The sequence below is a fragment of the Balaenoptera ricei genome, chromosome 19 (assembly GCF_028023285.1).
Source record: "Balaenoptera ricei isolate mBalRic1 chromosome 19, mBalRic1.hap2, whole genome shotgun sequence".
Classification (NCBI taxonomy): domain Eukaryota; kingdom Metazoa; phylum Chordata; class Mammalia; order Artiodactyla; family Balaenopteridae; genus Balaenoptera; species Balaenoptera ricei.
The window spans coordinates 11,909,112-11,932,722 of record NC_082657.1 but is presented as its reverse complement, the minus strand read 5'-3'; the positions used below and the strand labels follow the sequence as shown (position 1 = coordinate 11,932,722).

At 52.6% G+C, this 23,611-nt stretch overlaps 1 protein-coding gene across 1 annotated transcript; it reads left to right on the top strand.

Moving 5' to 3' along the window:
- The first annotated feature begins 196 nt into the window (after positions 1-196).
- DEDD2 (death effector domain containing 2) lies at positions 197-16,174 on the top strand. Its single transcript, XM_059904851.1, has 5 exons — positions 197-327; positions 937-1,303; positions 2,898-3,020; positions 6,265-6,405; positions 14,968-16,174. The coding sequence occupies exons 2-5, from the start codon at positions 976-978 to the stop codon at positions 15,357-15,359; spliced, it is 984 nt and encodes a 327-aa protein (XP_059760834.1). The 5' UTR covers positions 197-327; positions 937-975; the 3' UTR covers positions 15,360-16,174.
- Positions 16,175-23,611: the final 7,437 nt, after the last annotated feature.

The following is a 23,611-nucleotide window of genomic DNA, read 5'->3' as shown; positions in this document are numbered from 1 at the left end:
TGAGGGCAACAAGGACCCTGTAGCTTATGTCACCGGCAGAAGCGATCCGGCAAAATGGTACCAGATCCAGCCCAGACGCAGAACCACTCTCGCTCTGCGCAGGCGCAGTACAGGGCGGCCGGACGTTACGGTTGGGGGCGGGCCCGGAGGGAGGGGCTTGGAAGCCTCTCTGCGCTTGCGCCTAAGGGGCGTGGCGGTCGCACCTGCGCGAGTTGGGGGAAGGAGGAGGAGCGAGGTGACGCAGGCGTAATAATAGAGAAGGTGCCAGAAAGATCCAAAACAAGTGGCTGCGGCCGTCGCCTAGGAGTCGTGAGGCGCCGGAATTCGGTGAGGATGTGGAGAGGCCTACAAGCTACTGGTGGCGGGTAGACCGGACCACCTGGGTGCTGGGGAGAGGGCGGTACCACCCTTACAGGGCGAGGGGGTCGGATTCGCACAGCGCCACCTGTGTGGAGCAAAGGGCTGCTTTGGTCGGTCCCATTGTAGGGGGCAGAGGGTCACTTTAGGACTGTACCACTTAGGTGGAGCTGTGGGGCTGATCGGACAGTATCTCTGGATGCAGCCAGGGAACATGTCTGGAACATACCCATAGTCAAAGGGTACTTGGTGGGGTGCCCCGCGTTGGGCCCCCAGGCTTGTTCGGACTGAGTCACTTAGTCGGGTGGGAGATTTGTTCGGAACATACCACCTGGGGAGGGGCATTCGGGCTGGGCCTGCCCGACTGGTCGGAGGACGAGCGGGGTCTGGCGTCTGGACGTGTTACTAGGGGACCTCGGGCGATACCATTCTCTTGAGGGAGAAGGGGGAGGCTAAAACGGCTGAGACGTGAGGGTGGCCCTGCCCGGCGGCACGCGGAGGGGGAGACGCACTGGCGGGGGTGAGGTCCGGGTCCCCGCGTCGCTGACCACTGCCCCCTCCCCGCTGTGTGTGTTCTAGGCCCTCGTTCTGAGCTTATTCCGCCCCCTTCCCCCGGGTATGGCGCTGTCCGGGTCGACCCCGGCCCCGAGCTGGGAGGAGGATGAGTGCCTGGACTACTACGGGATGCTGTCGCTTCACCGTATGTTCGAGGTGGTGGGCGGGCAACTGACCGAGTGCGAGTTGGAGCTGCTAGCCTTCCTGCTGGACGAGGTCCCCGGCGCCGCCGGCGGCCTGGCCCGCGCCCGCAGCGGCCTGGAGCTGCTGCTGGAGCTGGAGCGCCGCGGGCAGTGCGACGAGAGCAACCTGCGGCTGCTGGGGCAACTCCTGCGCGTGCTGTCCCGTCACGATTTGCTGCCACACCTGGCGCGCAAGAGGCGCTGGCCAGGTATGGTGGAATGGGAGGGTGACAGACTTCCGGTGGGGAGAGGGCCTTGCTTTCGCTGGGCCTCCACGGTGTCTGATATGGAGAGTGCCATCTCAGTATGTGTCCTATCACACTCTTTCCTCCTCCCAGGGTATCAATGAGAAACACAAGAGGGAGGAGGCATGGCATTGGGAGGGGTGAGCTTGTGGAATTTGGCTACATCAATAGTCATGTTTGTGGCGTCTGTTTACAGAGGGCTTACTTCTTGCCAGGCACAGCAGTAAGCCCTTCTTCATATGTACTATCACCCTATATCCTCCCGGTAATCCTAAGAGGAAGTCCTTTCACCGTCCCCACTGTACAGAGAAAGCAGTAGGTTGGAGAAGTTAGGCAGATTGCCCACATATAACAGCTGAATCCTGTGTGCCCGGGGAATAGGGAACAGGAGTTACAGCTTGACGGGACTGACAAAGTGTTACATGAGGAACAAACATTTGGGGGGAGTATCAAGACTCTAAGACAGATGAACGATTTACTTTTTCTAATTCTGTATATGAAGATGATTTTATTTGAACGATTTACTTTTAGATGTAGTTATGGAAGGATTGAAACAGAGTCATGGAGCAGAGAGAGAGGGTGGGGAGTGGAATGCTTCAGAGTGAAAGGAGGCCGCCTTAAGATTCCATAACCAGTCAAGACCTTTCTGAGAAGGTGGCGTTTGAACTGAGGCTGCACTACCACTCTGGTGCATAGATCTCAGAGTAGGAAATTCCAGGCAGAGGGAAAGACAAGCTTTTAAGTCCTGAGGTAGGACTGAGTTTGGCATTATCAGAGGTCAGTGTGGCAGGAGCAGAGGTCAAAGTAAGGGCAGAGAGGTAGGTGAGAAGCCATGTCACATAGGAGCTTGCAGATAACACAGCTAGAAAGTGGGAGCTAGGATTTAAACCTTGCTGGTTTGTCTCCAGAGTTGATGCCCTTAATCCTTGTAAGGGAAGTGCTCCTATAGGACAGCAGTCCTGAGAAGGTGAAGAGCTCCTTGTGTGCATAGGCTTTGAGCTTTTGAGCCCTTGGCGGGATTACTAGAGGTGCTGTGGCTAGTTTAGGGAGGGGTTTTGTGAGCTTCCCTGCCCAGGGTAAGCCCATGGGATTTGGGTAACCAGGAGAAAGGCATCCCTTGTGCAGAACTGACAGCATTTTTGGAAAAATATGTCTGGAGGTCAGGCTCTGGAAGAGAAGATTTGGGGACCCTGCAGAGGCCTGCTTACTCTTCGGGGCCTCAGGGAGAGCCGGGGGCAGTTGACGGATGGGGGCAGGCAGCATTACAGGAATCCTGACCATAACTCAGCGTACAGGATAACTGACAATTGGAGCTGCTGTAGACATGGATTGGGTGGCCCCAGAAGGTGATGAGTCTTTTACCCCGGGAGGCACCGAGCAATTACTGGGCTGCAGGTGTTTGAGAGGGAGTGGGTATCTGGGCTTTGAGTTCTGGGGAACTCAGGCACCCTGTGGGGCAGGCTTTCTTCTGGGGTGGGGGTAAGGGGGTGGGAATTGGAGGCTGGGCCTGGGAGAAGTCGCAGGCTTTGAATACTTCTTTCCATTCGTCTCTCCCCAGTGTCTCCAGAACGCTCCAGCTATGGCACGTCCAGCTCTTCTTCAAAGAGGACGGAGGGCGGCTGCCGTCGCAGTCAGCAGTCAAGGAGTTCTTCAAATGCTGAGCAGGGTCAGTGGGAGACAGGTGAGCCCAGCCCTGTGGGCGTGCCAGCAGTCTCTCTCTCTTCCTTCTGAACCGTGATGAACCTACCCCATCCTGACCCATCAAGGAAGGAGCCCGTGGGGTGATTCTGTCTCATTTTTGCTTTGTGTTTGTGTGTGTGTGTGTGTGTGTGTGTATGTTGTTGCAAAAGCACGTGTCCAGAAACAACTTATGGAATTGTTTCTTGTGGTTTTATATGTCATTTAAATGGCCCCACATCATGGGTGTCATTCTTCACATGGCTGTCTTTGTTGGACATGTTTCTGAGATTTATTCATGTTAGGTTTCTAACTGGTTTTGTTTAATTGCCATGGCAATTAATTTATCCACTCTCCTCCCCTCCCCCTAGTTTTTAATCATTCAAACGTATTTCAAATATACCGAGAAGTTGAAAGATTAGTACAGTGAATGTGTTTGTATCTTCCACCTAGACTCAATAATTTTAACATTTTGCCAGTTTTGCTTTATGTGCGTGTATATGTAATTCTTTTTTTTTTTTAAATATTTATTCGTTTGTTTTTGGCTGCATCGGGTCTTAGTTTCGGCACTTGGGATTTTTCGTTGCAGTGTGCAGGCTTCTCTCTAGCTGTGGCACTTGCGGGCTCAATTGCCCCGTGGCATGTGAGATTTTAGTTCCCCGACCAGGGATCGGACCTGTGTCCCCTGCATTGGAAGGTGGATTCTCAACCACTGGACCACCAGGGAAGTCCCTAATTCTGTTTTTTTTTGTTAAACTCTTTGAAAGTAAATTATAGGCATCAGGACACTTTACCCGTAAATTGGCAGGCATCTCCTGAGAATCAGAAGATTGTCTGATACCACTTCAAGACTACTGTCATACCTAAGAAAGGACATAAGTACTAATTCTCTGATATCCTAATGGTCCATTTTCAGATCTTCTCAATATTGTCTGCACTTTCAGGACCCACTCACAGTTGTGTTGCTGTACATTCAGTTATTAGTCTCCTTAATCTCTTACTGTGGAACCCCCCCACCCCCACCCCGTACCTTTTTCTTTTTTCCCCCATGACATTGACTAGGCCACTTGTTTTGTACAATGTCCTGATTGTTTCCGGATATGCCTAATAATTTCCTGATGGTATCATTTAACTTATCCATCTGTCCCCTGTAGTTTGGGAATCGGGTTTGGAGAGTTGGTTAGATTCAGGCTACGTGTTTTTGGCTGGAATTCTCCTTGGTTGATGCCGTGGTCTTCACATTAGAGCACATCAGGAGGCCTGGTTTTCCTGTTGTGAGTGAGCAAGTTTGATCACTTGGTTAAGGTGGTGTCTGCTGTATTTGTCCTTCGTATAGAGATATTTTTTTCCCCTCGTGGTTAGTAAATAATCTGTGGGATGACCCTTTGGCATGTCGTGTTCCCCAACAGCATCCCCAGTGGGTTTAGCAGCCACTGGTGATCTCTGCCTGAACCAGTTATTACATTGGTGTTCATGAAATGGTGTTTTTCTAATTCTTTCCTATGTCTATTAGCTGGCATTTTCTCAAGAGGAGTTTTACTTTTCTCTTTTCCTCCATCCCTCCCTCTCTCTTTTTACTTAGTGAGGGGTGTCACCATAGACTCATGTATTCTTATTTATTTATTGTTATAATCAATTAGTTATTCTTCCTGGTGTTCAAATGGGCTAGGTCCTGTGTCCTTTTGATGTGTCTCCATCATTCTTTGGGTGCTTCCTGCTTTGTAGGACTGCAAGATGGACTGCAAGATGTCCTGGATTCACTTGTATATTCCCTTCCCCAGCCCTGGAATCAGCTGTTTCCAGAAGCCTGGTTTCTCTTAGAGGCAGCGGTATTTGGAGACCAAGATCTGGGTGCTGAGTATGCGCATTGTTTTTAGGCGCTTACAGTGAACAGAACTAGAAACTGCTTTTCATAAAAGTTCATATTAGCATTTTCAATTCAAACATAACATTATAAGGATTTTTTTTTTTTTGGCTGCGCTGCTTGCGGGGACGTTAGTTCCCTGACCAGGGATTGAACCTGCGCCCTCAGCAGTGAAATTGTGGGGTCGTAACCACTGGACCACCAGGGAATTCCCTACAAGGACTTTTTTTTTTTTTTAAATTAATTTATATTTGGCTGCGTTGGGTCTTCGTTGCTGTGTGTGGGCTTTCTCTAGTTGCGGCGAGCGGGGGCTGTTCTTCGTTGTGGTACGCGGGCTTCTCATTGTGGTGGCTTCTCTTTGTTGCGGAGCCCGTCTCTAGGGTGCGCGGGCTTCAGTAGTTGTGGCACACGGGCTCAGTAGTCCTACGAGGGCTTTTTTGTCTTACACTGAAAATCTTGGTTCTTGGTAACATTAAGACATGGACTTATTTTGCTTTATTTTACAACAATAAAGAAATAGCTTCAAATTTATAATGTCAGTACCACTGTTGTGTCTACTGAATGAAACATAATATATTTTTGTGGTTCTAATTGTTTTCAGAGTATATCCTACTGAGAGTTTACAGTCAGAATGTTCTTGCTAGTTACTTAAGATCCTTCTTTTTCCTGCTGCTTGTTACTGATTTTATATGTAGCTAGATCCATTTGTTTCTGTTTCTGTTTAATTTTATGGTTTGTTTCTTTTGTCTCTTTTAATTTTTTGAGTATGTTGTAAAACAGTTACATGATTCCAAAGTCAAAACTAAAGTATGTAAAAAAGATGTTCTTAGAAGTATCATTCCCATTGGTGTCTTTCTCTCTCCCAATAGATAATCAATTTTATTCATTTCTGACATAGCCTTACAGTGTTTCATCTTGCAAAAATAGCAAATAATATATATATTCTTGTTTTCCCTCCTTTTTTATACAAAACATAGCAAACTGTAGATATTTGTTTTTCACTTGCTTTATTTCATTAAGCAATCTATTGTGGAAATTACTCTGTGTACCTTTTGCCAGACATTTACATTGTTTTCAGGTTTATGTGGTTAGGAACTATAAACAAAGCTCCAGCTACTGTTGTCCTGCCTGTTTCCTGGTGTGAGTAGTCAGGGTTTCTCTGGGGTCACACCTGAGAGTGGGACTGCCAGGTGGTGGGATGTGCTCATCTGTCCTTCTAGATGATGCTAACTTGTACTTATTCGCCATCTTAGGGCCCAGGAAGCAGAGGGGCTCACCCAGGGTCTGACAGCATGGAGTCCAGCCTTGAGCGCTTCCTTGGGCACCCACCTTGGCGCTCCACCCATCATCTGGTCTTCAACCTACACCATCTTTCTCTCCTCAGGTTCTCCCCCAACTAAACGGCAGCGGCGGAGTCGGGGCCGTCCCAGTGGTGGCGCCAGACGGCGGCAGAGAGGGGGTCCAGCCACCCCCCAGCAGCAGCAGGAGCCAGCCGGGCCCACCTCAGAAGGCAAAGTGACCTGTGGTAGGTGTCTGTGCGTGCCTTGGGAGTGCATGTGCGGTGCCTGTGGCAGCCAGTGGAGCTGAAGGGTGGGAGAAGTGGGCCCTCATCTGGAGTGTGACACCCAGTGGGTGGTCAGCAGCTCCATGCATCTGTACAGCACAGTGGAATCCCTGTCCTTTCTGTTGCCTACTCGCTTGTCTACATCCTGCCCATAGTTGAAGGATTGTGTTGTGTGCCGCCTCCTCCAGGAAGCCTTTCCTGACAGTCCCCTGCCCTCATTGTCATTTTTTGTTGGAGGAGCCAGGCAGGGGCTGAGCAGCTGGGCCTGGCAGGCCTCAGAGCAGATGGGAGTTAGATTTTATTCTATGAGTCAAGTGCTTTCCAAGGGTTTTTAGCAAGGGAGTGAAGTGATCTGATACCAGTTTTTAAAGGAACTCCGATTTCATCTGGAAAATCAGTTAATAAATGAGTTACAATTTGCAGAGTGCTTAGAACAGGCCTGGACATGCAGCACATGCTCTGTAGGTGCACATGAAATAAATCCAGCAAAGTGGAAGCAGGGAAATGAGTGGAGGGGCTTCACAGTCCAACAAGGATGAGGCAGAGGTCTGGCCTGGGGTAGTGGCATTGGAGAGGGTGAGAAGGAGGTGGACTTAAGGAAATAAACATTTTGGATATAGGGTTGACTGTACCTACAGACAGGTGGGTTGGGTGGGTTAGGGGACTCTGCTATGCAGACTCATGCAGACCTTGCCCTTGAGAAATTCTCACTGGTCCTGAGGGGAGGACACAGGCACGGGTAGGGCACACGCTCTCTCACACACTCCCACACGCCCCTCTGGTACCCCCTCCTCTGAGTTGGGCAAGGCTCTGGTCACAGAGGGTGTCAGCTGGTGAGCCGCTCAGGCTGGCTGGGTGGGGGTGGAATTACAGGAGGGACGGTTGAGGGGCAGGTGGCGGCAGCTCTGCATCCCCCAGGAGACCTTGGCCTCGGGGCGCTTCCTCCTGCCATCTGCAGAGCCTCCAGCCCCCAGAGCGCATGAGCCTGCCTCCTCGCGGTGCCCATTGCGGTCTTCCGGGCCCTGGTGGTCCTAGCCGCTCCCTAGATGAGGCTGTAGACACCTGTGCTGGCTGCTTTCAGGAGGAACAGGCCAGTGGAGCCAGCCTGAGTCCTCAGACAGCCCGCACTTGAGGGGGTGGCTGTTTGGTCGTGCCGCTCCCCAGAGTCAGGAGTTAATTACCAGAGCCACCCCCTGGCTGGGTGGCCTAGAGAGTCACTGCCTCCCTAGGGAGCAGGCCAGGCTGAGGCCGGCAGGGTCTTGCTGCTGGAGGCCTCCGTCTCTTCTCTGAGGGTGGGGAGGTTGTGAACCCGGGTGTGGCGGTCTCTTGCTGTGGGGCATGGCTGTGCAGGTCTGACTGCTGACTCACCAGGCAGGGTGGGGCCGGAGGGAGGCTTTCCCCGGTAGGGCCCTGGTTTTCTGCCTTGAAGATGGCGATGGCCTAGTCCCAGGGGTGGAAGGAGGTCCCTCCAGACCTGAGTGAGGAACGGGTCTGCCATTCTTGCCGCCTCCTCCCCTGTGATAGCTATGGGGGTCGACCCCCAGGCAACTGCCTTCCACTGAGGGAGAGAACCAGACTGAACTCCTGAGGCCCCAAGAGTGTGAGGCAGGGGCCATGGGGGATCCTGGGCTCAGACACAGGACCTCTGAGTCTGCACACCCCTCTCAGGGCCGTCCACTGCGCTCTGTGCTGAGCGTGCTCTTCACCTCACCTTGAGTTCTCAAGACGGCCCTTGGGGTACGGGTGCCGTCCCCCACCGTGCGGAGTGGCAGGGCTGGGCTGGAGCTCGGGTTTGCTCATCTGGTTGTTCCACGTGTGTTTATAGAGCATTGACTACCTGCTTACATCCAGCAGAAGGGACTGGAGGCCCCTGTCCTCATGGAGCTTGTGTTCTGGTGGGAGGAGAAGGCTAAGGGAAGGAAGAGAAACTTCAGATGTCAGCTGTGAGGAGAAACAAGTAGAGAATGATGGAAAATGCAGTTCTAGGTGGATTTTCAAGGTAGGGTGGTCTAGGAAGGCCTCTCAGAAGACAGGAAGAGAGGTAGGAGTGTGTGGATGGCTGAGGCAGGGTGTTTCAGATTGAGGGGACAGCAGGAGCAGAGGCCTGTGTGGGGACACGGCAGTGGTGGTGCTGGGATCGAGAGGAAGCTGGCAGGGCTGGAGCAGAGGGAGTGCGGGAGGCTGCCAGGAGGTGAGGGCAGGAGAGGTGACCAGGGGCCCAACCTGCAGAGCCTGGGAGCCACGGGCCAGGCTTTGCGTTTTTTTAAATGATGGAAAGCAGTTGGAGGACTTGAATGACAGGCTGAGCTTTGCGTTTTTTCCCTTCAGTGTTTCCTGTGGAGAAGAAATAGAAGCAGACAGATTAGCATAACGAATCCTGGCTCCCCGGCACCCAGCCTCAGCAGTTGTCAGGTCGTGGCTGATCTTGTTTCATTAGCCACGTTGTTTTGGAGTCAGTTCCAGGTGTCCTTTTATTTCACTGGTAGATTTTTCACTGTGTGTTTCTAGAAGATAAGAATTGGGGAGTTCCCTGACGGTCCAGTGGTTAGGACTTGGACTTGGCGCTTTCACTGCCGTGGCCCGGGTTCAGTTCCTGGTTGGGAAACTAAGATCCTGCAACCTGCGCAGACAAAAAAAAAGGATAAGAATTCTTAAAAAAAAAAAAAAAAATCACACCAAAAAAATAACAATAACTTCTTACTCTCATGTGTCTGCTCAGTGCTTAAATTTCTAATTCTTATAAATATTGGTTCTCTTAAGTCTCTTCTAATTTATAGGATTCCCCCACCACCTCTTATTTCTCCCCCACCACCCTTGCATTGTATTTGTTGAAAGTAGTTGTCCCGTAGTGTTTCCCAAAGACTGGATTTTACAGATTGCATTCTGTGGTAGGATTGACAGAACATGTTCCCCTGTCGTATTTCCTGAAAATTGGTAGTTGGGCCTGGAGAGGATTGATCAGATTCTGGTTTGATGGTTTTGTTTTTTTGTTTTCTTATTTTGGCCACGCTGTGCGGCTTGCAGGATCTTAGTTTCCTGACCAGGGATCGAACCCCCGCCCTTGGCAACGAAAGTGCAGCATCCTAACCCCTGGACCGCCAGGAAATGCCCTTCTTTTTTTTTAAAAAATAATTTTAATTAATTAATTAATTAATTTTGGGGGCTGCATTGGGTCTTCGTTGCTGCGTGTGGGCTTCTCATTGCGGTGGCTTCTCTTGTTGCATGGGCTTCAGTAGTTGTGGCACGTGGGCTCAGTAGTTGTGGCTCGAGGGCTCTAGAGCACAGGCTCAGTACTTGTGGTGCACGGGCTTAGGTGCTCCGCGGCATGTGGGATCTTCCTGGACCAGGCATCGAACCTGTGTCCGCTGCATTGACAAGCGGATTCTTAACCACTGCGCCACCAGGGAAGCCCCCCTTCTGTTTTTTTTCAAGCTCACCTCCTAGGTGGTATTGTGCCCTTCCTTTAGGAAGCAGGCAGACGCTGCTTGTCTGTTACTGCCCTTGGTGTCAGCAGCTGCTCACTGCCTCCATCCATTAGTTCAGGAAAGGTTGAAGAACTTTACAGTGACACCGTGACTCTGTCTGTGCCTTGGGGAAAAGACTGGAGCAGGAGAGGAGGCCGGCTTTAGTCCAGAGGAGGTGCTGGTATTGGTGTGGCATTGGAGGGCGGAGTCTGTCCCTTAGAGCTTACTGGCTGATTCTCTCTGCTGGGCACAGGTCCTCTGTGTCCCCAGCCTTTCCTATTAGTAACTCCCGGAGGGGAGACCTGAGTGAGAGTCATCCCTGGCCTCCAACCACACCCAGCACAGGGTCTGGCACGGAAGGCTGCTCACCTGCTCACCTGGGCCTGTCCCTCATACCTTTCCTGATCCCCCACTGGAAAGCCCCTCCCATTTCCCTCTGCGGCCCATTCTGTCCCAGAAGAGAGACTGATGAGGTGTCGGGTAGAGGGACAAGAGAGTGTTGGGGGGCTTCCCTGGTGGCGCAGTGGTTAAGAATCCGCCTGCCAATTCAGGGGACACGGGTTCGAGCCCTGGTCCAGGAAGATTCCACATGCTGTGAGTAACTAAGCCTGGGCACCACAACTACTGAGCCTGTGCTCTGGAGCCCACGAGCCACAACTGCTGAGCCCGCGTGCCACAACTACCAAAGCCCGCGCGTGCCTAGAGCCCGTGCTCTGCAACAAGAGAAGCCACCGCAGTGAGAAGCCCGCGCACCACAACGAAGAGTAGCCCCCGCTCTCCGCAACTAGAGAAAGCCCGTGCGCAGCAACGAGGACCTAACGCAGCCAAAAATAAATAAATAAATAAATAATTTTTTTTTTAAAAAAAAAGTGTTGGGGCCCACCTGAGTGCAGGAAGCGGGAGCAGCTCTCCTCTCGAGGAAGACGGGGCCCCACCCTCCGCCCTGGGGGCAGGGAGCATCTCCCTACCATTGGAGAGGGACTGTTGACATATGCTTGGTGTGTTCCTGGCCGGAGGAAACTATTCAGCCACCTTCAGCCTTCCCTGAGTGCTGCCCTGGCTCTTTTTCTGACCGCCCTGCTGCTTCTGCAGAGCAGCTGGAGTTGGCTTGGTATCTTGAGGCCACTTCCTTCCTGCTGCACTCAGAGGAGTGCCAGACACTGGCCTCAGCCCTTTACCTGCATCCAGCCGTGTAATCCTCACAGTGGCCCCATGAGAACAGGTACTGGGGTGAGGTGGTTCTATGGAGGAGGCCACCGAGGTGCAGAGAGGTGTGGTCAGCTCAGGAGGCCCCAGACTCCCCGCCCCAACCTGCCAGGGCGCGGTCAGCCCCGCGCCTCCAGTTGTCCCCTTGTACCCTTTTCCACCATGCTGGCCCCCAGCCTGTGAACGCCCCAAGTTCATTTTTTGCCTCTGGACTTTCACACACACCGATCTCTTCTGGGAAAGTCGCTCTTCTCTTTTCACTGCTTTCCTGTCTCGACTTACTTGTCCTCTGTCACATTTTACTTCCAATGTCATTTCCCGGAGAGGTCCTCTCTGATTGTTTCGATCTAAATCGTTCTCTATAATTTCCTCTCCTGACCCTTGGAATGTCTTTTAATTATGGACTTCTGTGTCTGGTTGTATGAGAGGCAGCAAACAGGATAGGGGTAGGTGAAAGAGCTTGGGCTCTGGGGCCAGGCATCTTGGTTGGAATTCCAGCTCTGCCATTTCCTGCCTGTGTGGCCTTGGGCCGGTGACTCATCCTCTGTGCCTTAGTTTCCTCATCTACAAAAAGGGGACAATAGCACTGCCTCATAAGGTTGTAGGCATGATCAAAAAGGTCAATAGATGTGAAGGTGTATGTGATAGATGTGAAATGTGTGAAGGTAGTGCAGTAAGTACTATGTAAGTGTCACCTACGGTTATTTTGGCGAGGAATAAAGAGAGATTGTGCGTGATGCCCGTGATTCAGGGCCGGGGTGGAGCAGTGGCTCAGATAACGCATGTCTCTCCTTTTCTCCAGTGGGGCTTCCCTGTCCTCCCCTTCTGTGTACTGTCCTCTTGTGTTCCAGACCAGAGGTTGGGCCATGTCCTCAGCTGTATTTGGGATAATGGAAGTGCTGTGAGGACTCCGGGGTTAAGACAGGGAAAGCACTGGGGTAGGGCCCGGCCTATGCAAAGTGCTCCTCGACTGGGGCTCACGTGTCTTCCAGTCCCACTTGTGGCGGGGCGCTCGTGTCTCCCCACCATCCCTGGCACTTAGTAAATGTCTGTTGAATGGAAGGATGAATGGGACACATGAGGGTCCCCCCGCTCCTGTCCTCCTTCCACCCCCACCACGCCCGGTGGGCTCTGGGTGAATAGACAGTTTCCACCTCAGGTCTAGTAGCAGTCTGTGCTGAGGAGAAAGGCCATCTGGGAGGGGATTCACCTGGGCGGGCCACAGGTCCCGTGAGCCGGGCCTTGGTGGGTGATGGGCATTCTGGGCAGAAGAGGTGGACAGGTCATTTTGTGAGTAAGGCTTGTACTGAGACCACTTCCCTTGTGACTGGAGGGCAGGGTATGGGAGCATGTAGCTGGGATTGAAGAAGGAGGGGAGGGGAGGAGGTTGGCTCAGGGGCCCAGGTGAGAGAGGGCGAGGCCTAGGCAGGGGCTGTGGCGGTAGAGAGGTGAGTGTTGAAATCACAGTTCCTGTTTTGGGGTGCCTTCGCCGTCTAGGCCCTGAGTCAAATGCTTCATGAGTTGCCTAATTTAATCCTCATGACCCCATCGTGCAGCAGGGACCCCTTGTTTGTCTGTTTGTTTTTCAGATGGGGAAACTGAGGCTCAGAGAGGTGAGGTCACATGCCCAAGGCCCCACAGCTAGAGAGTGGCGGAGCCGGGACTCGCCTCAAGGTCTGTCGTTCTCCGCCACCAGGCTCTGTGCCTCTGCCACTGAGCAGCCCCGTGCGGCCTTGGACAGGTGCTGCCCCTCCCAGCCCCCTGCCTCCTGGCTCACGCTCACGGAGGGCACGGCTAGACACTCAGAGGAGCCCAGGGTGGGGGCCCAGAGGTCTTATCTGATCCTTAGGGTGGGGGGAGCCAGGCCTGAGTGTTGTGGGAAGTCCTGGGGGCTAAGGCCAGGTAGGTTTTCCTGGGCCTCAAGCAGAGAGGGTGAGCTTCCCCTCAAGGCAGAAAAAGGAAGCATTTGGGGTTTGGGGTGGGAGGAGGAAGTGGGTGGTGCTGAGAAGTCGCCTGGGGAAGCAGGGACCTGCCTTCTACTTTCTGCTCTGTGGTGACACAGTCTTTGAAAGGTGAAAGGAGTCAGGGGTATGACACTTCCCCTCCCAGAGCGTCAGTTACCTCATCTGTCAAATGGGTTCATTGTGGCCCCTGCCCCACAGGGCTGATCAGGCTGAATCTCCAAGGGCAAAGCGTTTGGCACAGCAGAGCTGCTGGTGGCTGCCATTTTTTAGCACCCATCGGTGGACCATCATCTGAACAGGCTTTCCAGTAGGGATTGTCCCCTGGTTTAGGCAGGAACCTGGGCTCAGAGAGGTGGTGACTTGTCCCAGGTCACATAGCTAGCGCCTGAAGGCTCCTGGATTAGAATCAGCTCCACTGACCTGAAGCTGCTCTGTGGGGCGTGGGAGGGTCAGTGCCCTCTGTCATGCCTTGCTACTCCCTGGCCGTGCGACCTTGGGCAAATCATTTCTCCTTGCTTCCATTTCCTCCTCTGTAAGTTGGGGTGACAGTAGGGCCTGCCTCACAGGGTCGTTTGTGAATTAAATGAGTTCGTGTGATTCTACTGCTTGTCATTTCCAGCTTATAGCAGATCCTCAGGATAGCCTTTGTTGTGAGTGGAGAGGAAGCTCTGTTAGTAGCCCGATTCACAGGTGGGAATTCAGTAATCCCACAGGGGGGTGATATGCCTGAGGTCACATTTACAGGGATAGCCTTGGAAGTTCCATGTCCTATCCCCTGCACAGAACTGCCACCACATTTGGGTGGATGTAGGCAGGGTTATAAGTGACAAACACAACTCAGACTGGCTTAAGCAAAAAGGAACTTGATTATAGCTGAAGATCCAGGTGCTCCAGGCACACGTGATGAACCTCAGGAGTCTTTTCCTCTCTATCCTTGGCCTTGTGTAGGTTTCATTCTTTCCCCTCCTGGTGGCAAAACGGCCCCCAGCAGCTATGGGCTTAACAGCCCACCTTCTTGGCAGCCTCTGTGGAAAGAGAGCTGCTGCTTGCAGTAGAGCCAGCCCAGGTCCAGCCTTGAGCCTCCTGGGCCTGGTGCTTGCTTGGTGGTTGGGGGGCTGAGGATATGACTGACCCCACGTGAATCTCCCTGTTCGAGGACGCAAGAGGGGTAAAGCTGCTTACTTAAAAAGCAAGTCCATTCATTCGTGCATTGGTTCTTTCACAAATGTGTATTGAGTACCTACTGTATGTGACGGGGCTACACTAGTGAACAAGACAGACAAAAATCCCTTCCTTCAGGGAGCTCACATTGCGGGGAGACAGGTGATAAGCCTGACGGTAAGGGAGAGCTTAGAGTAGGTTAGAAGGTGATAAGTGCCTTGGGAAGAAATGGAGCAAGGAAAGGGGAGCCGAGAATCCTGGGGCCGGGTGGTGGTGGTAAACAGGGTGGTCGAGGTAGGCTCATTGGGGAGGTGGCCTCTGAGCAAAGGCCTGTAGGAAGTGAGGGAGTAAGTCCTGTGGACGCTGGGGAGAGAACACCCCGGGCTGAGGAGAGGCAGGGCCGGGCGGAACCTGCCTGCTGGTGGGGGGAGCAGCGAGGAGGTGGTGAGGCTGGAGTGGGACACGTGAGGGGAAGAGCAAGGCCACCAGGTCAGGAGGTAACAGGTCAGACCACAAGAGAGAAGCCGAGTGAGGGTGTCACCTGTACTTGGGTGTGGTTACCAGAAGGGGGAAGGATGTGGGGCTGGTGCAGTGCAACCCACAGTGAGGGGCAGCAGGAGGAGGCTGGAGGGAGCGAGGGAGGGTGGCGGTCCCCCTCTTCCCCCTGGCCCCCCTGCGCCGTGTGTCGGGTGTCGGCCCCTCCCTGACCAGTCCCTCCTTCTCCGCAGACATCCGGCTCAGGGTGCGAGCAGAGTACTGCGAGCATGGGCCGGCCTTGGAGCAGGGCGTGGCATCCCGGCGGCCCCAGGCCCTGGCACGGCAGCTGGACGTGTTTGGGCAGGCCACGGCGGTGCTGCGCTCACGGGACCTGGGCTCTGTGGTCTGTGACATCAAGTTCTCAGAGCTCTCCTATCTGGACGCCTTCTGGGGTGACTACCTGAGTGGTGCCCTGCTGCAGGCCCTGCGGGGCGTGTTCCTGACTGAGGCTCTGCGTGAAGCCGTGGGCCGGGAGGCTGTCCGCCTGCTGGTCAGTGTGGACGAGGCTGATTACGAGGCTGGCCGGCGCCGCCTGCTTCTGATGGAGGAGGAGGGGGGAAGGCGCTCGCCTGAGGCCTCCTGATCCTGGATCTGGCAGGACTGACCCCACCTCCTAGCCTCTGGGCCACCTTCTCCCCTGGAGGTTGTCGACCATCTCTACTCCTAGAGGACTGTCACTCCACTAGCTCTGAGGACTGTGACAGCCAGGCCCCTTGATAGACCCTCCCACAGGATGTGGGCTTTGAGGCCTAAACCACTTCCAGCTGAGCTTCCTTTCCAACACCCCCCCCCCCGCCCTGCCCCCCCCGCCCATTAGGTGCGTTCCCTTCAGGAGGCCAGGGGCTCAGGCCTGCAGATCCGAAAGGAAGGGAGGCATAGCCACACACCAAAGGCCCCTTTCACATCATATTCCTGACCCTGGGCTGTGTGCATGCACGCACGCTGCCCCCTCTGAAATCTCTCCTGGGCTCCTGCCCTGGCCTGTTCCACTTACTGCTTTGGCCTAAGGGCTTCTCTCTCAGGATCTCTGATTATACCGCCCCTAAACCCTGAGCTTCAGCCACACCAGTGGGCACTGGAGCTGGGGTGCATCTGGGGCCTGCTCACCTTGCCTGCACATCTCTACAGCCAGCCGGGCTCTGCCCAGCTTCCACACACAGACCTGGCTCTCCCCCTTCTGCTCCCTGAAGCTGGACACAGATTTGCACATGGATCTGCACCGAGTGTCACACATGTGTTGCAGCGGCATCAGACCAAGTGTGCTGTTTCCCAGGAGGCCAGGACCAGGAACCAACTTCTTTCTCAGAAAGGGAAGGCAAAGGCTTGGGGCTGATGGGAAAGGCCTTTTACGAGTGACACCAATAAAACTGCCCTGGATAGGGCATAGGTGGGCATCAAGGCTGTACTCTTTCTTTATGGGCTGGAGGAAGGAGCTGATTAGAGCCTGGGCCCCGTACCAATCCCGGAGTTCCTCGCCTGGTGTCTGGCTGGAGGGTGGGCAGGACGCTGGACCATCATGTGCTGGCTGCTGCCATGGGCTTGCCCTCCTTTTGGCTTCAGTTTCCTCATCTGTTGAAGGAGGAAATACTGCCTTGGAGTCATAGACTCTCCCAACCTCATTCACACGTGCTTCGCTCCTGTATGTCCTTGGGAGTGCTGGTATTTTTTAACTAGTTCGGTGAGGTGGGCCAGCTGTCTATCTCCAAGGCCGACAGAGCCCAAGGGTTTGGAAACCAAATGGACCAGCAGCCAGTGCTCTCTGCCTAGAAGCCTCTCCAGGTGCTCTTCACCCCTCACAGCTTCTGGACAGTTACTTATCTTAAATCGGGAGCTCTGTTGTTTCTCCTCCTGAGGCCAAACGCTACTTCCTGCTGCCCCATGGCTACAGCTGAGGTTGTGGCCTCTTGCTCTTTCCCTACTCCTTGTTTTAAGAGTGTAGGAACTCAAGTTTCTTACACAATACTGGGGGCTTTCCTTCCTGGGCGAGAAGGGGACCTGGGCTGGGAGTTGGGGAGGGGCGGGGCAGGGATTCCCAACTGCTGGCTTTTCTTGGGGGAAAGGATGCAGCTATCCACGCCTGGGAACCTTTCCTGGCCCCCTGACCTGTGTTGATAAACAGGGATCCAGTGGCAAGTCTAGGAGTTGAATCCTGTCCAGGAGTCAAGACCTGACCCATCTAGTTGCTGTGTGATCCCAGACTGTCTCCATTTACCTTCTCTGGGAGGGAGGTAATGTCTGCTGGGCACCTAGATAAGATCTATTTAATACTTAGCCAGCTGTGTGAAGTAGGGATTTTGGAAGTGACTTGCCTCAGGAGTAGAGAAGCACTGAGGTGGCAAACAGCTCTCTGCTGGTGGATGCCGTCAGGTTGGGAAGGCAGGTGGGGGCTTCCACGTGCTTTCTCCTTCCCTCAACTAGGGGAGTCTCCTTGGCTGGTATGGGACATAGGCTTGCTTTTCACGACCTGTCAACATCTGGGGCCTTCCTCTACCTGGGGCTTCCCGTGCTTGTGGGGTGGGGGTTGCTGCTTGTCCTCACCTACCCTGAGCTGAACTTCAGCGTCCGCCTCTCCCACAGGCCCTGGGGCGTCTCCCCACCAACCTCCAGGTTGCGAATGGTGGGCCCAGCCTCTTTAGCGGACAAGATTCAAGCCCTGGCCCTTCCCCCACTTCCACTCCCATCCCCGCTTCAGTTCCTTGCGGAAGCCCCCCGCCTCCTGCCTCAGCCCCGCCCTATTCCTTAGGCCCTCCCTCCTACAAGCCCCGCCCCATGCCTTAGGCCCCGCCCGCTCCACCCTTTTCAGCCGGGGGTGGGGAGGGGGGTGTGTCTTTCATGGCAAGTGCATGCCGGAAGTAAGGGAGCCTAACCTTGAGGCCGCGGGAGCCTGCGCGGGCGCAGTGTATGCCAAGAGCCGGCGGTGGCGGGAACCTTGAGGCAGTGTCTTGCGCTTCCAGAACCTCCCTGAGCGCATGCGCTAGGGAGCTCGCCTGGGCTTGCCAGAGCCCGTGTTGGGTGTTTGACAGAGTCCTGAGGAGGCCTATTAAGTGGGTCAGACCCAGGCTAAGAGGACAACCCAGGGAGATCAGAGAGCTTCAGAAGTCTAGAAAGATTCTATGGGGCAGGACATGGACAGGCTGCAGCCAAGGGAAATAGGGGCCTGTGGGAACTCAGAGGAAGGCGGGCCATGGTTTCACAGAGGAGAGGAGCCTGGAGCTGGCTCTTGAAGGATGAGTAGGAGTTCAGCAGAATGGCAGAGAGGGACCATTCCAGGCAGAGAACATTCCTCGAGGAGGCCTTAGGGAACATTCCTGAATGGGACGTAGAGAGACAGATGGACTGAGTCAAAGGTAAGTGGCAATGCAGAGTCAGCCACGCCGTCTTTCGGTCAGCAGTCATCTCCTACCACACTGCTAGCAGACACACAGGGGCCCTGACGATGACAACGTGAGGTGGTAAGTGAGGCAGGCCCCGTGTGCCTGCACAGCAGAACATGTTCCGAGCGGCCTCCCGGTTGCCCGGCCCTGGGCTGGCTGGCCCCTGCTGGGGATCCTGAGAGGACTCTAGCCTGGGCGCTGGCTCTGGACAGCTCCTGTTCTGGTGGGTGAGCCAGACTGGGACACCGTGGGTCACAGCCCAGAGTGGTCAGTGACTGAACAAGCAGCAGAGGCTGGGGGTGCTCAGATGACCCTGGATGGAGGGACCCAGGAAAGCTTCATGGATTGGGAAGCTCCCTGTTCATTTTATTAAAAATTATCACCACCACCGCCGCCACCAAGGTACTTTTTTTTTTTTTTTTTTGGCCATGCGGCATGAGGGATCTTAATTCCCCGACCAGGGATCGAACCCGCGGCCCCTGCAGTGGAAGCACCGCGTCATAACCACTGGACCGCCGGGGAAGTCCCGCCAAGATACTTTTGTGAAATATAACAAATATCACAATATAACATATAATTGTGAAATATAACATTCAGAAAAGTGCATAAAACATAAATGTACAGTTAATAAGCTGTTGTAAAACACCCGTGCCTCCCATGATAAGACATACATTAGCAGCACCCCAGAATTCCCCCCACCCCCTTTCTGTCATGTGCGCCCTCCTGATCACAACTCTCCTCTTCCCCTAGCTAGGAACACTATTCTTTCTTTTACAGTAATAATTCCGTGCTTTTCTTTAACTTTCTAGTTTTATGTCACTCAGTGAAATAGTTAATTTTATCTCTTTTTGAATTTGATATAAATGGAGTCATACAATATGTTTTCTGTTGTGTCTGGTTTCTTTTGTTCAACCTTGTGTCTGTGAGATTCTTCCACGTTCTGTTTATTTGTAGTTGACTCATTTTTATTGCTGCATAGTATTCATTGTATGACCATCCCACAGGTAGTTCACGCATTGCACTGTTGATGGACATTGGGTTGTTAGCAGTTTGGAGCTGTACTGTATAAAGTTGCTGTGAACATTCTTACGTGTGTGTGTGTGTGTGTGTGTGTGAAGAAATGCTTACTTTTTTCTTTTTTTAAATTTATTTTTGGTTGCATTGGGTCTTCGTTGCTGCGCGTGGGCTTTCTCTAGTTGCGGCGAGCGGGGGCTTCTCTTCACTGCGGTGCGCGGGCTTCTCACTGCGGTGGCTTCTCTTGTTGCGGAGCACGGGCTCTAGAGCGCAGGCTCAGTAGTTGTGGTGCACGGGCTTAGTTGCTCCGTGGCATGTGGGATCTTCCCGGACCAGGGATCGAACCTGTGTCCCCTGCATTGGCAGGCAGATTCTTGTCCACTGCGCCACCAGGGAAGCCCAACGCTTACATTTCTGTTGGAATATACCTGGAAGGAGAATTGGAGAATTTCTGGACATGGGCAAGAGTATGTTCAGGTTTGGTCAATACTGCCTAATTAGTTTCCTATGAGTGCTGTAACAAATTACCACAAACCTAGTGGATTAACACAACATAAATGTATTCTCTCACAGTTCTGGAGGCCAGAAGTCTAAAATTAGTTTCACTGGGCCAAAGTCAAGGTGTTGGCAGGCCCGTACTCCCCTTGGAGGCTCTACGTGAGAATTTGTTCCTTGCCTACTCCGGCTTCTGGTGGCTGCCAGTATTCCTTGGTCTGTGGCTGCATTACTCCAATTTCTGCTTCTGTAGTTACATTGCCTCCTCTCTGTCAGTGTCAAATCTCCCTTTGCCTCCTTATAAGGATACTTGTGATTGCACTTAGGGCTCACTCAAATAATCCACAATAGTCTCCTCATCTCAAAATCTTTAATCACATCTGCAAAGTTCTTTTTGCCACATAAAATAACATTCACAGATTCCAGACATTAAGCCATGGACTTTTTTTTTTTTTTTTTGGCTGTGCTGCATGGCTTGCGGGATCTTAGTTCCCTGACCAGGAATCGAACCTGTGCCCCCTGCAGTGAAAGGGCAAAATCCTAACCACTGCCAGAGAATTTCCTTGGGGGATGTTTTTCAGCCTACTACACTGACAAACTTCTTTTCTAAATTGTTTATACCGATTTACTGTCCCACCAGCACTGAGTGAGAGTTCTCTTTGCCTCACATCCTTGCCAATACCTGGTATTGTCAGACACTTTTAATTTTGTGGTAGGATATCATTGTGGTTTATCTTTCTTCTCCCTCATGATTAATTTCTGCTCATTCTTGAATGAGGAGTAGGAGATCTTTGGGTGGATAGAATGGGCAAGGGTATTCCAGACAGGTGGAGTACCATGTATGAAAGGTCTCAGGAAACATTTGTTTAAACTGAGTAAGAGGTTGCTTTTTTTTTTTAAGCATTAAGTTATTAAAAGTAAAGAGTATGCAGAGAGATAAGTGGAACAAAGTCAAGGGTAAATAAGATGGTCCAATATGAGGCTCTGGTTGGGCAGGGAAGGGAGAGGAGCCAGGAAGGGGTCTGGCCAACTGGCAGAAAACAGAAGGATCAAGGGAGTGGAGCTCTCTCTATGAGTTGATGCTACAGGTGTGATGGCAGCAGAGGCCTGCCAGCCCTGAAAGGTAGGTTCCGGGGTCAGAGCGCAGGATACTGGATTTTGAACATGGAAGACAGTACTGGGTTGTGGTTTAAACCATGGATTTTAAAATTTTTAATTTATTTTTTAAATTGAAGTACAGTTGATTTACAATGTTGTGTTAATTTCTGCTGTACAGCAAAGTGATTCAGTTATACATATATATACATTCTTTTTTATATTCTTTTCCATTATAGTTTATCACAGGATACTGAATACAGTTCCATATTCTATACAGTAGGGCCTTGTTGTTTATCCATTCTATACATAATAATTTGCATCTGCTAACCCAAAACTCCCAATCCTCCCCTCTCCCACCAAGCCCCCCTTGGCAACCACAAGTCTGTTCTCTATGTCTATGAGTCTGTTTCTGTAAAACCAGGGATTTTTAATTTGGGACCCAGAGAGTCCTGTGTTACAGTCCTGGCTCTGCCCCTTTACTGAATGTTACCCATGACTTTTCTCCTTCCCTCACCCCCAAATCATTCAACAATCATTTACCAATGTATACTTCTAGCTACTATAGGATGGGTCAGATCCAATCCCTCTCTTGACATGCTCTGGCTTTGTGGGGTATGTGATCTCTGAGGGCATCTCAAAGGGACGTATGAGGGGCTGTGGGAACTCAGATGAGGCAGACACCAACTCTAATCTGGCTTCACAGAACCCAGACTTCCTTGAGCCTTAGGTCCTCGGGTTCTGTCACCCTCTGTTCCACTTCCTCATTGACATCTGTTGACTCCTTGCTTACTCCCCCTCATTCCTGAAGACTCTAGCACATCCTCACAGACTTCCTCTCCACCTCAGCCCCTGCCGTTCTGCTGGGATACGTAACCTCCGTGTGGTGACCCATCCTTCTAGTTATCTAGCCTCTTGGTCTCTTTCCACCTCATCCTTGGTGACCTTCCTCCCACGCCAGCCATCCACTCCCATGACCACACCCTGGACTTAGTCATGACCCGGAAGGGCAGTGCACATAGTGAACATTTACTGGGCACTTATACCACATGCCAGGCACTGTGCCAAACGGTTTACACGTTTACCCATCCCAAAAACCTGTAGGGTTGGTATTTTAAAGATGAGGATACACACTCAGGAAGGTGAAGTCACTTCCCTGGGTGGCACATTTAGTAAAGGGGCAGAGCCAAGATTGTAACAGAGCACTCTCTGGGTCCCAAATTAAAAATCCCTGGTTTTAACCACAACCCCGTACTATCTGCCATGTTCAAAATCCAGTATCCTCTGCTCTGATCCCAGCACCTACCTTCCAGGCCTGGCAGGCCTCTGCTGCCATCACACCTGTAGCATCAACTCATAGAGAGAGCTCCACTTCCTTGACCCCTCTGTTTTCTGCCAGTTGGCCAGACCCCTCCTGGCTCCTCTCCCTTCCCTGCCCAGCCAGAGCCTCACATTGGACCATCTGATCTCTCTGGCTAGCTCTCTAATAGTCAGGGTCCCAGCGGGAAACAGAGGGCACCACAGCTGGCATTTCAAAGATCATTTAATGAAGGGACTTTTTGCAGAGAGTGTGGGTCAGGTTGAGAGGACCAACAAGGGAGGTGAAGGCAGCGGGAAGTTGGGACCACTCTGAGGTCTGCAGGGGTCAGGAGAGGAAATGATATTACTGGAGCCTGGTGAGACCGTGGAACATACCTGAGCAGTGTCAGCGTTGTGGAGGGTGCAGCCACTCTCAGAACTACGGTACTCTGACTTCCCTGGCGGTCCAGTGGTTAAGACTCCGCGCATCCAATGCAGGGAGCGCAGGTTTTGTCCCTGGTCAGGGAACTTAAGATCCACGTGCCACGTGGCTCCCCCCCCCCCCAAAAAAAAGAAAAGGGACAAAAAACCATGGTAGTGGGAATTCCTTGGTGGTCCAGTGGTTAGGATTCCGTGCTTCCACTGCCAGGGGCCCAGGTTCGATCCCTAGTTGGGGAACTAAGATCCTGCAAGCCACGTGGCATGGCCAAGAAACAAGCAAACAAACAAACAAACCACGGTACCGATCCAGAGCTGGGAGTAGGAGATGAAATATCCAGAATGACCCAGTTAGAAGCCAGAGGGCAAGGGAGCCTGGATGATGCTGTTCATACGGGCAGAGAAGGGTGGAGGTGGACCTGGAGGGGCAAATGGAAAATGAGCAGCACGCTCTGGATTCCTGTGCACCCTGGCCTCTGCCTCATCTATCAGCACATCCCTAACCCTGGTTCAGGTGGTTGAGATCGGCTCAGAGAAGAATGGTGGCAAAGTGGTACATATAGGTGCCACTCCGACTTCTTGGTCAACCCCCTCTCTCAGTCACCACGCTCCCATGAACATCCCCCAACCCTACCCTTTCAGTCTCAACAAATAAAACTAAGGCTAATCAGTCATTCATTTCTTTCAGCTTCCTACCCACACCTATAGGAATTCACACCCACCTTTACTTCCGTTCTCCATAGTCCAGCCTCTGCACCCATGCATCGCCTATCATTATGACTCCCAGAATATTACTCCATCATTCTTCCCTTCTCTGTTTCTTTCTTTTTTTTTTTTAATTAATTAATTCTTATTTATTTATTTATTTTTGGCTGTGTTGGGTCTTCGTTTCTGTGCGAGGGCTTTCTCCAGTTGCGGCAAGCGGGGGCCACTCTTCATCGCGGTGCGCGGGCCTCTCACTATCGCGGCCTCTCCTGTTGCGGAGCACAGGCTCCAGACGCGCAAGCTCGGTAGCTGTGGCTCACGGGCCTAGTTGCTCCGCGGCACGTGAGATCTTCCCAGACCAGGGCTCGAACCCATGTCCCCTGCATTAGCAGGCAGATTCTCAACCACTGCGCCA

Coding starts and splice junctions, on each gene's coding strand:
- DEDD2 (XM_059904851.1), top strand. CDS start 976: ATGGCGCTGTCCGGGTCGACCCCGGCCCCGAGCTGGGAGGAGGATGAG. Junction 1,304..2,897: donor GCGCAAGAGGCGCTGGCCAG/GTATGGTGGAAT, acceptor GTCTCTCCCCAG/TGTCTCCAGAACGCTCCAGC. Junction 6,406..14,967: donor AGAAGGCAAAGTGACCTGTG/GTAGGTGTCTGT, acceptor CCTTCTCCGCAG/ACATCCGGCTCAGGGTGCGA.